The sequence below is a fragment of the Euprymna scolopes genome, chromosome 32, assembly GCF_053919585.1.
Source record: "Euprymna scolopes isolate OS-2025 chromosome 32, ASM5391958v1, whole genome shotgun sequence".
Classification (NCBI taxonomy): Eukaryota; Metazoa; Mollusca; class Cephalopoda; order Sepiida; family Sepiolidae; genus Euprymna; species Euprymna scolopes.
In genome coordinates, this window is record NC_136513.1 from 18,647,501 (window position 1) to 18,665,470 (window position 17,970).

At 32.8% G+C, this 17,970-nt stretch overlaps 1 protein-coding gene across 17 annotated transcripts in view; it reads left to right on the top strand.

The window, feature by feature from the left end:
• The window catches only part of LOC145256229 (ryanodine receptor-like), a 936,895-nt gene that overhangs the window by 327,199 nt on the left and 591,726 nt on the right, over positions 1 to 17,970 (top strand). For all 17 annotated transcript variants that reach the window (XM_080114858.1, XM_080114861.1, XM_080114859.1 and 14 more), the window contains 8 exons: positions 210 to 284; positions 4,459 to 4,615; positions 6,848 to 7,015; positions 9,382 to 9,503; positions 11,052 to 11,176; positions 14,045 to 14,109; positions 14,920 to 15,055; positions 17,228 to 17,329. In XM_080114858.1, the coding sequence (XP_079970984.1) occupies positions 210 to 284; positions 4,459 to 4,615; positions 6,848 to 7,015; positions 9,382 to 9,503; positions 11,052 to 11,176; positions 14,045 to 14,109; positions 14,920 to 15,055; positions 17,228 to 17,329 (950 nt within the window). The remainder of the gene's footprint in view (positions 1 to 209; positions 285 to 4,458; positions 4,616 to 6,847; positions 7,016 to 9,381; positions 9,504 to 11,051; positions 11,177 to 14,044; positions 14,110 to 14,919; positions 15,056 to 17,227; positions 17,330 to 17,970) is intronic.

Below are 17,970 nucleotides of genomic sequence, written 5' to 3' on the forward strand. Positions count from 1 at the left end.
ACCGTCTGTGATACATTTATACCAGAGGGTTCACACAGCAAATCGATGACTTGAACATTTGAACACCCTAACGTTACAGAACAGAAATTGAAACCAGCATTATTTTTCTTCTTTTTGTTTATTGACTTTTTGTTTCTTTTATTCTTGCGTGCACAATCGTTACTATAGCATACTCATGATGGCGATTTTTTTTAAAATCTTTGTTGCAGTGCTGTCATGTACGAAACTGGAGCAGTGTGCAGCCACGCCAGGTCCTTGTGGAGACTGGAACACATCAGGACAAAGTAAGCCGCTTTAAAATTAACTACTTCCGGTTAAAATTTGCATAATTTACTCTTAAAAATAAAATATCCCTCGAAATAATAACTGCATTTCAGGGTTCCTATTCATGCCTTATTTTTTATTTTTATTTATTTTTTTTTTTTTTACAAACTCTTGGTTCAAATTCGAAATATTAATGTTTACATCAGGGTTTCCCAAAGTGGGTCCCACAGAGCTCCGTGCTCCGTGAGTGGATCGTTTCTTAAAGAGAACCAAATGCTTTATATGGAAAAAATTAAATATCCTTGTTTTACCGTTATTTCCATGGCAGGTGCTCGTCTGAACTCCAGTCTCTGGACCCCCCTCGCCAATCTTTCACGAAAAACACCCGTCTAGCTGAATCCACTATGAAAAATTTCCCCCACTCTTTATCTGTGCCTAAATCAAAACGTGGATTCCATGAACAAAGCTTCTTTCTTAAAACTGCACGCCTGTGGAACTCTGTTCCGTCTGCCTGCTTCGCACCTGATTACAACTTGGATGTCTTCAACGCCAACGTTAACAAATTCCTAATGAACCGCCTCCTTAAGTAAACACTTCATCAAATCTCCACACTAACGTACTGTACTTGCAATAACCCTTATCCCTGAGTGGCTTCCGGGCCTTGATAAGTGGTGATCACTGTGTAAAAAAAAAGACATTTAATTATTGATCTTTTTTACTTGAAAGAGATATGATAAATAACTATAGTTTCAAGATGGTTGATAAAAAAGTAAATAAAAAAAATAACAAAAAATACAACAATTTTTGATTAATTAAAAACAAAAAACATTGTTGTAAACACGAAAATATAGTAAAATTACGAACATAATCAACATATATAAGTTAAAATTTGAAATTAATATTTTTCATATTTATTTTAGAAATTATATTGTTAGTGCTCCGTGGAAAACCTATGCCTTGCTCAGGGGCTCCATAGTGTTTGAGAAACCCTAGTTCTCATAATACTGAAAAATAATTATTTTCAGGACAATAAAACTGAAACTAAATTAATTTCAACAAAAAAAGTAGAAAGAAAAAGAAATGAACACTAATAAACTAGTCCGAATCAAATATCGATATTTCAGAGAGATTTGGTTCCGACTTTGAAAATCTATCAAGGTAACCTTATACATGGTGACCAAAAAAAGAAAAGCTAAATGGAGGCCATCTAGAACATATGCTGTAGAACGGAGAAAAAAAGTCCAAAGACCCTAGTGTTTTGATGTGATGTTTTTAATATAATAAACTAGTTATGACCAAAGTTTCATTTCATTCAGAAAAAAACACTAAAAAACGGGGCCTAATTAGAGTTGGGGCCCGTTTTGGGGGGTCACCCTGTATATAAGATACTTTAAAATTGATTGGAAAATTTAATCCAATTCATGAATCATGTTACTAAATTACTTTTAAAGAACATATGCACTCGAAATATTTACTGAGCAGGAATAAGTATTTTCAAAAAGAAACTGACTCGAAATAAAACATATCCATGCCAATGACATGGGCGAAGGAAGAAACGAACAAATATAATAGTTTAAATCAAATATCGATGCAGACGAATTGCTATCTGGGTCTAACTATGAAAATCTGAAAAGATAACTGTGATCAAATGATTTAGTTTGGAATAGGTGCACCATTCAGCAAGTGCGTTGACCATGCTGAGTGAATTTTATTTGGTCTTGGAATATGTGGTCTGAAATGCTACCAAAGACAAGATGTTAAAAATTAGTACAAACTTATTCTGTGGCAGCCGGAAAGAGTGAAAAAGAAAGAAAATAATGGTCACTGTTCTCCTTATATAGCTAGGAGTTTGTCACGTGATATGCAAATGAGATGCTCTGGTTAGGAATAAAAGAAAAAGTCTGAGTTTTGAGAGACTGGGAAGTTTAGTTTGGACGTTGAAGAAGCAAGTCGTGTGAGCAGTGAGTTGCATTTTGAAGTTAAGAGTTTAGACAGCAGAGTGTCGAATGTTGGTGTTGAAATTTTTGACAGCAGAGTAACGAGTGATGGCGTTGAATTTTTGACAGCAAAACCAAGAGTAGGACAAGTAATACTTGAGTGTTTTAATTTTCAATAACTTTATATTTTAAATGTAATTTATCTAATAAACTCTAAAAATATAAATCATTTCCGGTTTTACTATTTATGTACGATAAATTAAGGTATGACAAATGACTTCTGCTGATTTTCTGTTATGTTTAGGCAGGTCATTCGAGCAACCTAGGATTTTTTTTCATGCGAAAAACAAGAAATGTGTGTGCACACATTCAAATATTCTTAAATTTCCTTCTTCAAATATTTAAGGAATAATTAAGTAAATTAAAAAAAAAAACTTGCTTTGATTAGGACGAGTAATTAAAAAAAAAATAATGGAAATGTAAAGATAAACATTATTTGTACCTGACTATGAAAGTCTGACTAGATAGTTTTATATGTTAGATAATTTAAAGTTGATTCGAAAAATCCATCCAATTCATTAATTTTGTTATTAAATTACCTGTAAAGAAAATGTACACACGAAATGTTTACTGAATAGAAATAAGTATTTTCAGATTTTAAAAAAAACAGTGAAACGAAATCCATTTCAACAACAAACCAGAGAGAAAAAAAAAACGAGAAAAAAAAGCTAATTTGAATCAAGTATCGATATGCCAGAGAGATTTGGCCCCGACTTTGAAAACACATCAAGGTAACTTTATATATTAGATACTGCAAGGTTCATTCGAACATATAATCCAATTCGTGAATTCTGTTATTAAATTATTCTAAAGAAAGTGCACACTCAATATGTTTACTGGGCAGGAATAAGTATTTTCAGAGAGAAACTTACACAAAATAAAAGATATCTATGCCAATAATATAGTTGAAGGAAGAAATGAAAAATGTTAGTTTAAATCAAGTATCGATGTCAGGCATATTGCTATTTGGGTCTGACTATGAAAATCCGAAAAGATCGCTTTATATTTTAAATATAATTTATTTAATAAATGCTTAAAATATACATTATCTTTGTCTGGTTAAGGAGAGAACGGATATCTCGCAGTAGTCGCCAAATTGATCCACCTTCCCCGTTCCTCTCCTTTTTCGTAGATTCTGTGCAGAATACGACACTGTCTCGCTCACCGATTACGTCACTACACGATAGGAGGTGACTTTCATAGCGTTTTGCGTTTTGAAAAGAAAGATGTTAAAAAACTGTGTTTATCTGCGAAAAGTGTTAATCAAGTGTCGATATGTTGGATCGATTGCTATTTAGGTCTGATTTTGAAAATCCGACAAGTTAACTTCATATGTTGAATCTAATTCATATTTCTCCTCGTCTGTCTGTCAGTTCCATTAATAATTAAGTAAATAAAAACTTGCTTTGTTTAGGATGAGTGATTAAAAAAAATGGAAATGTAAAGGTAAAAATTATTTGTACCTGACTATGAAAGTCTGACTAGATAGCTTTATATGTTAGATAATTTAAAGTTGATTCGAAAATTTCATTCAGCATTTTGAGTGTGCACTTTCTTAAAAAATAATTTACTCTAGAAGTTTTCTAAAAAAATTACTGGATAGTCTGCCTAAAATTTTGTATGGACTTTTGCTATGATAAGCGAAATAGGTATTATGGTATCCATTCGATGCACAGTTAGGGATTAATAGGGATTAGTATTTACTGCAAAAATAAGCACGAATTCTAAGTCAGCAGAGTATTATTCTTTCCCTCTAGTTGTTTATTATTATTATTATTATTATTATTATTATTATTATTATTATTACTACTACTACTACAACAACAACAGCAGCAGCAGCAGCAGCAACAACAACAACAACAACAACAACAACAACAACTACTGGAAATCTCGGGAGGTTTGTTGTCACTCAGCTTCCAGGCAACACCACATGCTGTTTTCAAGGAGAAACCTTTGATAACCTGTGTGAAATCTTCTTGTGAGCCACCGCCGCCGCCGCCAACAACAACAACAACAACAACAACAACAACAATAATAATAATAATAATAATAATAATAATAATAATAATAATAATAATAGCAACAACAATGATGATGATGATAATTATGAATTAATGTTTTGTTTTTTTTAAGTTTCTGTGTAAACCAATGGAAAAATATTTTTATTTGACTATAAACCATTTTTTTTAAATGCTAGGTGGGCCGGAGGATTCTTGGGCTGGGGTTCACAGTGCCGTATCCGTCATATCACCTCTGGAAGATATTTGGCTATCCACAGTGACAACCAGGTGGTCACAGTCCACAGAAATGATGCCACAGAAGAGCTGACCACTTTTCTTCTTGTGATGACTAAAGTAAGTCCAATTTCTTTCTTTTTCTTTTTGTATCATCTTCATGCCTGGTAAGCTATTTTTTTATCAATAGAAGTAATTCTCTGCTAGTTAGTAATAACAGACGTTCACCTAACTTACTCCATTCACTCCTAACTCTTACAATCACACTAGCACGTGCTCACTCCTGGGTTACGGCGGTATCATCAAGGTAAATAAAACTTCTGAACAACGTTGCGAGCCTGTCTCTGTTTTATCGTTATTCTCATGGCAAGTGCTCGTCTGAGCTCCAATCTATGGTCCCCCTCGCCAAGTATTTACGAGAAACACTCGTTTGGCTGTAAACACTATCAATAGTTTCCCCCACTCTTTATCTGTGTCCAAACCTAAATATAGATTTCATAAACAAAACTTTTTTCCAAGAACTGCACACCTGTGGAACTCTCTTCCGTTTACCTGCTTTCCAGCTGACTACAATATTCAAGTCCAATGTAAACAAGTTCTTGATGAGCCGTTTCCCTTAAGTAATCGAATTTACCATATTTACATTTCTAACGATTACTATGATACTGTCCTTTTGACCACTGTACACTCGTTAACCCTTATCCTCGAGTGGCCTCTGGACCTTGATAAGTGGTGATTCCTTTGTAAAAAAAAAAACCTTAATAGCTTCGTCATTCGGATATCCTTTCTCCACGTCTGAATTCTCATCCATCTCCCTTCTCTTACTCCCTTTCGTACATCCAGTAGTTATCTTCTTCCAACTTACTAGTAAGTCGACTGCCTTTACAAAATCAGATAAAAATGACAAGCAAAATGAGAGTAAACGAAGGCAATTGAGGGAAAGGTTCGTTGAATCTGCCTATGTAAGCATTAAAAATAAAACGCAGACGATAATTGATTGCAATTTGATATCAAAAATATTTTCAAGTTTTAATCAACGTAATTTGAACAAAAATGTATCAAAGCATAATAATACTGTCAAAATGATATCAAAGTATTGATTATTTATTTTGCATAAAATAATATCAGGGTATATCAAAGTATACCTTACCACAATTTGGGCTAAAATATATATGAAAGTATAAATTACCGTCATTTGGATAAAATCATACTGTCAAAGTATATATATATATATATATATATATATATATATATATATATATATATATAAGTAATGAAATCAAAAGAATGTATTGTTTACCTGATATGCGCAAGGGTAAACTTCAGACTAATATAAATGCCAGTATTTATATATAGAAAATGTAATCCCAACTGAATAAAAAAAGCTCAATACGCAATAGAGAGTAGAGCTTATTATAAGAGAAAGAAAATTAAAATTGTAAGTTGAACTTTGCAATCAAAATTTATTGCTCAACTGAATACTCCAAAAAAAAAATCGAACAAATTTTGATTGTAAAGTTTAACTTACAGTTTTAATTTTCTTTCTCTTATATATATATATATATATATATATATATATATATATATATATATATATATAAGTATAAAAATATAATAATAATTTGGGCCAAAACATATCAAAATATACATTACCATAATTTGGGCCAAAATATATATGAAAATATAAATTACTAGTATTTCAGCCCGGCGTTGCCCGGGCGTTTGGAGGTGTATGTTGAGCACAAGAAAAAAAGAGAAAAAAAAAGAAGCGGTCAATTTTTTTTTACTCTGACCCCGATTATGACCCCTTAACATTTATTGTTTTGGGCTCAAATCAACTTATTATTTAGATCCATGTCCAAGGAACCTATATCTAAAATTCAAGTGTTTAGACCCAAAATTGTCGGAGTTTGGTAGAGTTCTCAAAGGTCAAATCGTTGAACTTTGACCCATTAACAGCCAAATTTCTGGCCGAAAACCGATCGCATAGATTTTCCCAAATCTCTGTACCCTGTGTATCTAATTTCGAGTCTATAGACATAAAATTGAGAGAGATATAACGTAGGGAAATGTACACACACACACATACACACAGACACGTTCACTTTTATAGATATATAGATTCTAATGTAAGCAAAAATATGTCAAATATAAATTATAATAATTTGGTACAATTCCAGTTTTTATTTGATTAAGTTGTTTTGTCCATTGTTCTCTAATAATTACATAGTACATTAAACCGATTTTAGTGAAATAATTTCAAAATCAAATCCAAGTATATGTCATTACTGTTATATTTTTAATTATTTTGTGATTTTTTGTAATTGTTTTCTTTTCTTTTTTTTCTGACAGGACGAGAAAAAACAAAGTGAAGGCCGAGAAGATGAAGGAATGGGGAAAGCAGACATTAAGTATGGTGACTCGATGACATTCATCCAACACAGCGCATCCGGCCTGTGGTTATCCTACATGACCTACGAGACCAAAAAGAGGGGAATTGGAAGAGTTGAAGAAAAGAAGGTAACGGACTCTTATTATTTACAAAGATATGGCGTTGGCAGAAAATAATCTGAGGGAGGGGAAGTCGGGTATTTAGCAGAAAAACCAACAAGCAACAACAAAAAAAAAACGTAAAAAAAATCAAATGCACAAATAAATGTTACCAAAGATGTGGAGTTGGCAGAAAATAATCTGAGGGAAAAAATCAGGTATTTAGCAAAAAACCAACAAGCAACAAAAAGAAAGGTAAAAAAAAAATCAAATACACCAATAAATGTTACCAAAGATGTGGAGTTGGCAGAAAATAATCTGTAAAAAAAATCAGGTATTTAGCATAAAAACCAACAAGCAACAAAAAAAAAAAAAAGATAAAACGGCAGTGTCGAGTTGGCAAGTTAAACCAACAATTATCACAGCGGACGAGAGTACACCATTTTGGGAGCGTTAATAGTGACTCAAATGTCCCAAAATAAATAAAATACTGATAGAAATTCACCAAATAAGTGTCACAAAGTGTCATAGTGGTACTTATTGAGATGGCGTGCTCTGCCATGATGATGATTGTCGGTTTAACTTACCAATTCGACACTGCTTGATTTTCGAACCGAATAAACGCTTTAAAGTACGTTAAAACACATAAAACTCATCCACGTAAGTAGAAGAATAACTTATTTTGCCTTTGGCAACATGTATTTATTATATATATCAAATCTGTTGCCAAGGTTGCTGGAAAAATGGTGAGATCCTTCTACTGCTCCAGGCAATTCTCTATCTATATAAAAGCCAAGTACATCTAAGGATGGGGTACTGTTGCCACATCTGGGCAGGAGCTGCTAGAAGCTTATCCTGCCTTGACAGAGTTCAAAATAGACTTCGTAGCTTAGTGGGGGGGTACCCTTTTCTCTTCCCTGCAACCTCTTTCCCACAGAAGAGACGTTGTGAGCTTGTCTTTGTTTTATCGTTATTTCCATGGAAAGTGCTCGTCTGAATTCCAATCTATGATCCCCCCTCGCCAATCTTTCAGGAAAAACACCCATCTAACTGAAACCACTCAATAATTTTCCCCACTCTTTATCTGTGCCTAAATCAAAACGTAGATTCCATGAACAATGCTTCTTTCTTAGAACTGCACGCCTATGGAACTCTCTTCCATTTGCCTGCTTCCCAGCTGACTACAACTTGATTGTCTTCAAGTCCAAAATAAACAAATTCTTGATGAACCGCCCCTTAAGTAATCCAATTTACCAAATCTGTATTACTAACGATTACTACAATATTATCCCATTGACTACTGTACACTCTATAACCCTTATCCTCGAGTGGCCTCCTGGCCTTGATAAGTGGTGACTCCTGTGTAAATATATATATATATATATATATATATGTAGTCTTTGAAGTTTTCAACCTTTAAAACTATACAAAAAAATATTTTTATCATTCGTTAGAAAACCATCTAGTCAGTAAGTCATTTAATCACCTGCAATCAATGCATCAACTTGTTCTCGAATTTACTATAATACCAATAATTTATTTTTCAAGGGATCATCAGTTGTTTACCATGAAACACTGTTTCGGGGATTATATATATATATATATATATATATATATATATATATATATATATATATATATATATATATATATATATATATGAAATTTTCACCCTTTTTTTACGTTTGTTGGCTTCTCTGCTAAATTCCCCTAAAATCAATATTCGAGTTAGTGTTTCTTTTTTTTTTAAATAAAATCTGACTTTCAAATCTTTATCTCAAACGTTTTCGTTTCATTATTGATCAGTGATCAACACTAGAATTCAATGGACAAGACTGTTAGTACTTATGCACAACAAAAACACTATGAACATATAATGTAATACATATTTTCATTGCAAACTTTGCTTTCGTATAAGCTGTATCACCTGAAGAGGTCTGTAGTTACTAGTAACTAGCTGACCGAAACATGCTCGTGACTGTGTACAAACATATTACGTGCTTTCGTCGGAATGTTTCGGGCAGTTTACATAAAATACTGGAAGATGCCTAGCGTTGGGATGATTGACTGAAATCGGAATCGGGAATCAGAAAAATCAGAACTTTTGGAGAATCGTAATCGGAAAATTTCTTTGCCTATTTTCCAATGCCAAAAACGATTCTTTTATATCAGATCTTTTTTTCTTAATTTATTTTTTCATTGCTGGTACCAATGATAAAATAATAAATGTTCATTGATTTTGGATTAGCAATAAAACTAAAATCAATATATTCGACCATTCACGTCTGCGAAAATATAGGTACATGTTAAATATGTTGTTTTTTTTTGTTTTTTTTTTGTTTTTTTTACGGTAACACTAATGAAAGTGGTGTTTTATTTTTGTCTGATTATTGCAGGCCGTGTTGTTGCAAGAAGGACACATGGATGATGCGTTTACACTGAGCAGAGCCCAAGAAGAAGAGTCTCGGTCTGCTAGAGTTATCAGGAAATGTCAGTCCCTCTTCCATAGATTCAACAAGTACGTTTCATCATCTCCTCTTCATTTTACTTTATTTTATTACCTTTTCTTTTCTTTTCTTTTCTATTTCTATAATTTCAACAATTTCTATTTTAAAACACTAGCAAAAGGTGGGGGGGGGGCTTTGCCCGGTCGTAAAATATGCTTAAATAAGATATTTTAATTTGTCTAGATTTCATATATATAATTATTAAGCTGTGATTTCAAAAGTAAAAAAAAAAAAAGTATTTAGGTGCCATCTGCTAGAATCGAAACTGTAGCATTACAAGCTGGTGACGTTACCACTGTACCAATATGACACGCATACAAACAGATTCAAAATTAAATAATTAAAAATAAACTAGGATGAATATACAAAATGTTTAACGATTCTTTTTGTTCAATTTTGAACCATTTTTGACCCCTTAAGACCAATTTTAACTGGCTAAATATCCATAAAAGAACGACCCGTAAAAAATCCAATCATTTGAAGCCCCTAGCACCGCTCTGTGACATTTAGTTTCGGAGGAGATAGAGTTTGAAAATATGGAAACAGACAGACCGACAGAAAAACAGACTGACAGACAGACATATAGCCGTTTATATATTAGATTATAAAGCATTAATTTAAGAAAAGGCATTATCTCCCACTAGATTGTAAAGTCATTATCTCCCACTAGATTGTAAAGTCGATTTTGTACTCTGTAGATAAATTAACTATACTCCGGACGAAATTGTAAATTCGCCTTATAAATATCAATATTGATGAAATCAATAGACTATAAATATCAATACTTATTTTATTGTTTTTATTTTTTTTATTTTTAAAATCCTTTCAGATGAGGCTTCATAGTTTATGCATTCATTTTTTTTTTTGCGGATTGTTCATAGTTTTTGTTGTTTCACCACGTTTCGGTCAACTCATTCTCTGGCCTTCTTCAGATGATTAACCGTGAGGGGATAAATTCCTGATTAACTGTAACTGAATAAAATAAATTCCTATCCCATAAAAAAAAAGTGTTGCTTTTAAGGCGTATGTGAAATAAAATATACCTTCTTGGTTTTCTGGCTAGGATCAAGGGTAGTATTTGTTCTGTCTGAAGATGGTATATTGTGGGGTTTTCGTTCGAGTTGGGCGTCCATACAATGGAAATATGTCGTAGACTCTTACAAGGATATTCGAGATAAACCGTAATAACCAGATATATTCCGACACTACATTAACCAGATTACTTACATAAATAATTTAATAGTTTTAACAAAAGGGCTACAATAATATCATGAGGTCTCCATTCACGTTGAATGTTCACAGAATGCCCGGCAGCGATATATTATATATGAAAATGCTGCTGTGGAATTTCCACAGGTTCTGCTAGTAAATATTAATGTTTATTAGGACAATACTTCGTAAATATAAATATAAATAATTATTTACCTGTTTGTTTGTTTGGTTTTTTTGTGTGTGAGTGTGTGTGTTTGTTTGTTTGGTTTTTTTTTTTTTTTTTTTGTTATTTTTTTATTTTTATTTATTTATTTATTTATTTATTTATTTTTTTTTTTTGTTTGAAGGGCATTGGACTCCCTTAAGACCGAGGGAAGAACAAGTAATGCCTGGGCCAGAATTACTCTGGAAGAGGTCCTGAAAAGTCTAGAGGATCTAATCGAGTATTTTGCTCAACCTGGGGAGGATGAAGGTAAGCTAACTGCATCAATTTAACACACACGGCGCCACCTGTCACTGAAACCTCTAACATCTTTCATTCTATCTTTGTCTTCATATTTAAAATGTTATCAGAAAAATCATATAGGGTGCAACGTTCCTACACTGTGTTTTTCAAACAAATACATTGCAGAGAAAAGAATTATTACGTACTTACGTGTCATGCCGAAATTAATATAAATTCCAAAAATTACGAAAAATGATCTAGTAGAAAAATAACTATAAGTAAAAATAGAATTTTTTGAAGTTGTGATTTGTCGCTTTAAATTAATCCTTTAGAAGATCGAAAAACAGGAGAAGACAACTGCATTTTATCGTTTAAGTTGCTTTGTGCAGAATCCAATGACACTATTTTTCAGGTCGGCCATCTTGCGTGACTCAAATCTTGATTTTGTCTATGCCGTCTGACCTGATGCTTGTGTTTTAGCCTTACATTTCACCCATCTCTGGGAACGATTCTATTTTCCAGGTTTGGGTCATCATGACATTTACTTAGTGTGAATCTTGTCAAAATCTATACTAGCTGATTTACTCGCTATTGACATAGGGGCACTTTATTATGTAACACTTCTATTGTCACGATAGTTATGTGCCACTTAATTTGTTGCATAATTCTTGAATTGTCATGGATAATTCTGAAATATAAAAGAACAAAATCAAATAATACTTCTGTTGAAGTAATCATAATATATATATATATATATACATATATATATACATATATATATATATATATATATATATATATATATATATATATATATATATATATATATATATATATAAGTGAAATTGTCTCTGTGTTTCTTTGTACATTTCCCTACCAAAGTACTCTGTCAATTTTCAGTCTACAGACTCGAGATTTGGCATAAGGGGTATTGAGATTTGAGAAAATCTTTTTAATTGGCTTTCGACCAGAAATTTGGCTGTTAAAGAGTCAAAGCTCAACGAGTTGACCTTTGACAACTCTACAAAACTCCTCTGCCAATTTTGAATCTAAACACTTGAAATTTTAGATGTAGGTTACTTGGATCAAACTTTTTAATTTGATTTGAGCCGAAAACAATAAATGTTAATGGGTCAAAATTGAGGTCAAAGTTTTAACAAATTTGATCTCTGCGGTCTCTACCAAATTACTCAACCAATTTTTGGTTTAAACATTTGAAATTTTATATAAAGTCTATTCAGACATAAAGCAAGCGTTTTAATCGGTTTTTGGCTGAAAATTTGGCTGCAAAGAGGTCAAAGTTAAAAACATGTGACCTTTGCGATCTCTAGCAAACTATTCATCCAATTTTGGGTCTAAACATTTTAAATTTCACATAAAGTGTATTCAGACATGCAGCAAGCTTTTTAATCAGTTTTTGCCGGAAAACGTGTCTGCCAAGAACTCAAAGTTGAAAGATTTGACCATTGCAGTCTCTACCAAACTCCTCCGCCAATTTTGGGTTACCTGGACATGAGTCAGACTTTTTAATATATATGTACATATGTACATAAAGTTATGAAGAGTACATAGGGCCCGAGCAAAGCCTGGCTGAACTGCTAGTATATATATATATATATATATATATATATATATATTCATATTGACACACCGTTTCTCATCTGATCACCGAAGTTAAGCACCTAAGTGACTATTTTGGAAGACTAGATGCTGTATGTACAGTGTCAAGACATAGAAATTTCCAGGTTGGTATTTGGAGGTGTTTAATTCACTGAAAGAGATGCACCTCCTTTCTTCATTAAGCCATGCATCTGGGAGAAGGAACGCTTTGATAAAAAAAAACAAAAGATCTACTGTCTACTCTGTCTTGTGGCAACCATTATTCAAAGATGCACAGTGGCACAAAAAAGTGTGGTTGGTTCTGCACAAAGCCTTGACCACTATAAACAAATCACCTGTGTGAATTCCTGAAAAACTTGTTGGTGTGGCACAGCTCATACGATGAAATCGACGGAAAGGGATATATATATATATACTAGCAGGGGTGCCCGGCATTGCTCGGGTGTTTGGAGGTGTATGCTGTGCAAAAAAAGCAAAAAAAACAAAAAAAATGGTTAATTTTTTAAACCTTTGACCCCTATTATGACCCCTTAAAATTTATTGTTTCGGGCTCAAATCACTTTATTAAGTTAGATCCAGGTTCAAGGAACCTATATCTAAAATTTCAAGTGTCTAGACCCAAAATTGTCGGAGGAGTTTGGTAGAGTTCTTAAAGGTCAAATCGTTGAAATTTGACCCCTTAACTTTCTGACTGACACCCGTCACATCGATTTTCCCAAATCTCAGTACCCGGTATTTCAAATTTCGAGTCTATAGACTAAAAATTGACAGAGTTATTGCGTAGGGAAATGTACACAGACAGACAGACACACAGACACACAGACAGACAGACAGACAGACACGTTCACTTTTATAGATATAATAGATATATATATATATATATATATATATATATATATAGGAAGTTATGGAAATATATACGGCAATTAAGCTACACAGAATATTTCGTGTTTCATTCGCATGAGAATTTGTCAGGCTTCTCCCGAATTCTCCCGAGAATGAAATGCGGAATATTCTGTGTAGCTGAATTGCCATATATATTTTTATAACTTACTGCCTAGCTCTACCCATGTATTGAGGACTCTTGAAAAATTTACGCATAAAATTATATTTTCGTATATTAATTTCTGTGATTAAGTAAAGTAATCATATATATATATATATATATATATATATATATATATATATATATATATATAGAGAGAGAGAGAGAGAGAGAGAGAGAGAAATGTCGACATTTGTTAAGTAAATCACATATTTTCTTTTATATTTCAGAGCATGAAGAACGACAAAGCAAACTAAAGGCTTTGAGGAATCGACAAGATTTATTCCAAGAAGAGGTAATTCGTTCTTCCTAAATAACAATTTACCATTTTTATCATGAGTTGTGTAGTCCGCTGCTCACTCATCTTTGTGTTATTTTCTATGTGACCAGCGTTTGTTTAGGTCAGAAGACCTTCACTTTCCTTATTTTATCCTTTAGTCCTCGCAGTCAAGGGTGATGTTTCTGACAAAAGGAAAATAATTGCTGTTTTCTGGATCGGATTCTATCCGTCTTACACTGTCTTGTATTTTTACTTTAAAGTAGTTCTTTTTTTTCGGTCCTCACATCAAGAGGCTTAATGCCTTGTCTGGAGCGATTTCCATGTGAAGAAATAAAACTACAAAAAGAGTTTAAAGTGATGAGAAGCTTGTCATAGACCGCCATTTTGTAACATTGTCACTGCGTCTGTATTCATCTGACTGACCCTGCATGAGATGAAAAAAAGGTAACCGAAGTTTTAGTTAGAAAAAAAAAATCTCTACTCTACAATTTAAATTAATATTTATCCAACAGTGTTATCAGCGCAAAGATAATGGAGGGCCAGGTATTTAGTTCTTTCCCTCTGCAGAAATATGTGACATAAGGTCAGAAGGTGGGGGAAGAGTCAAGACAGCGCCTTAAAAAGAGGAATGCTCAGGCCTTTTAAAAATTGCCTAGGCAGCCCCGTTGACGTTCCCGAAATCCTCTGGGTTGATTGTTGAGATCAGTATCTTCAGACAGCCTGATCTGGTAGCACAAGAGCACACCATTGTAAAAAATATTCCGATAATATTTAATGCTTATAATGCAGTCACATATGACAACATTTTTTTTTCTTTTTTTGCAGGGTATGATCGCTCTAGTTCTGGAAACAATCGATAAGTTTATTCAATACAAAAGCCGACGGCATTTTGCTCATTATGCTGGAGAGGAAGCAGCAGAAAAATGGGACGACATTTCAAGCTATCTTTATTTGCTCCTTGGTAAGAACATTTCATTATTTTTTCTGTTTCCATATTGGCTAGTTGTAGAACATCTTGTTAATAACTATTACTACTACTACTACAACTGCTGCTGCTGCTGCTAATATTCCCAAATAATAAAGACACACACACACACACACACACACACACACACACACACACACACACACACACACACACATATATATATATATATATATATATATATATATATATATATATATATATATAAAAATTACAATTAAATTTACCAAAATGATCCAAGATGGTAAAACTAAAGTATATTGTAAATATTAAAGAATTAATATTTATAAAGTTATCTCAGCCAGGTGTAAAAGCTCGATAAAACCAAATATGAGATAGAGCTTATAATACGAGCAAACAGTTAATAAAACATGTTAAAAAACACTTTGAAAAAGAGTTAAAAACATATTTAATCTGAAAAGGAAACACTTGATAAGTGGATAGTCCTTAATCTGTGGAGTTTCGAAGAAATACTTTCCTTCTCATCAGAGGGTAGGAATTGGCAAAATGCGGGATCGGATTTTGCATACAAAAGTATTTGATGAAACAACAAGTAAGTCAAAGATCTTACTTGATAACAAAAAAGTGAAGCAGAGGGAATATGGTGAAGAAAAAGGTGATTACACGTGAATGGATAGTATGATGAAAGATAAATAATCCAATGACGGTAAAATCCAAAAATATAACTTCAAGAAAGTTAATTGAATTTCCATTTGCACAAATCCAAGGAAATACCGTAATTGGAAGATGATCAAAAATAATCCAAAGGCCGAAATCCATGGAATAATTCACAAATATGGACAAGGGAAAAGAGGAAAAATTCCAATAATATTAATAAAAGAAAAATAAGATATGCCTTTCTCACTTTATGTCTCATATTTATGTCTCGGCAGCAGTGAGAAAAGCATATCTTATATTTTGCATGATTTTCGGTCTGCCTTCTGTTAATTTTAGCTGGGTGACCCCAAAAAAAACAAAAGCTAAATAGAGGCCATCCAGAACATATGCTGTAGAACGGAGAAAAAAAGGCCAAAGACCCTAGTGTTTTGATGTAATGTTATGACCAAAGCTTCATTTCATTCGAAAAAACACTAATTAGAGTTGGGGCCCGTTTTTATATATAAATGTTTGGAGGTACAGAATTTATAAATACATTTGAAAATAAGCGAAAATCTCTCAAGAGCCCTTTTGGCCATCATCTCATCAGGAGAAATCGATAGCATTAAAACAATGTGTGTATGTGTGTGCATATATATATATATACATATATATGCATATATATATATACATACATATATATGTGTGCATATATATGTATATATATATATGCATATATATATATACATACATATATATATGCATATATATATATATGCATATATATGCATATATATACATATATATATACATACGTATATATACATATATATATACATACGTATATATACATATATATATACATACGTATATATACATATATATATACATACGTATATATATATATATAACAAAAATGGTAATTAGTAAAAACCTGAAGAAATATATATATGTGTGTGTGTGTGTGTGTGTGTGTGCGTATATATATATATATATATATATATATATATATATATATATATAAAAATCTTTAAAAACAATATTAATAATTTTATATCTGCAAACAATGGTGTTTTATGCTGACGCAATCATTAGTGTAGGAAATGATAAGTACTGCTGGTTGGAAGATGCGGTCACTGGCTCTTCCCATAACCAATTACACAACATGTAGAAAAACAGGTGGCCGGTCTGCAGAACTCTATTTTTGTATCACACCTCTGTATCAAGTTCCATCATATGATTTTCGGATGTATTTTCAGCGAAAATGTAAATAAATAAATTAAGTTTTCGTTCAGCACCTTATAAATTGGTTAGCGTTTTCAAAAAAAAAAATATCTACAAAGTATTTGTTCGGTAGTTTCCGGTTGTTTTCGTAACCTGCTCAGAAACTGTAGACGATCTTTCTTTTAGTATTCATTGTCTTTTTTTTTGGGGGGGGGGGTAATTTTTCGAAATTCTGTCTAAAAATAATGCTGAGTTTGATCCATATATTTTATTTTTTTCTGAGTTTGATCCATATATTTTTTTAAATATTTATTTTTAAATTTTCAGCTGCTATGATTCGTGGAAACCGAGCAAATTGTGCCCAGTTTGCCCAGTCTTACAGGTTAGATTGGTTAGTAAGCAGACTAGAGAGTCAACAGTCATCAACTGGTAAGTTTATTATTACTGCTATGAAATCTTATGCTAGTAAACACAATGGAATTGTGGCTATCTCTTGTTGACGTATGCTACTTCCATTCCCCCCCCTCCACCGCCACACAAGAAGATAATCCTTGGGAGGACGATCTGAAAAAAAAAATAGAACAGATTCTACATTACCCCCCCCCCACTTCACCTCATCCTCACAAAATAAAGGAGGTAATGCTTGGGAGGATGATATCATGGGTGCAGAATAGATAGTATATTAGCACCCCCACCAAAACTAAATATATATATGAGGAGGTAAAGCCTGGGATGATGGTATCAAGAGCACAGGATAGATACTACATTCACTAACCCCAACCTCATCATCACAAAAAAAAAAATAAATAAAATAAAGGCGGAGGGAGGATGAAATCATGGGCACAGAATAGGTACTACACCACCACCACCACCACCACCGCCACCACCACCAAAAAAAAATAAATAAATAAGGGGATACCACCCCTTCGAAAAATATAATGAAAATAAATAGGTAATGGCTGGGGGGATGGTCTAAATAACAACAGAACAGATATTACACTATCCCTGCCCCCTGAATTGAGCATTGCAAAAGTACATTAGTCTTAAAAAGTGTTGTAAATTGAATGAAC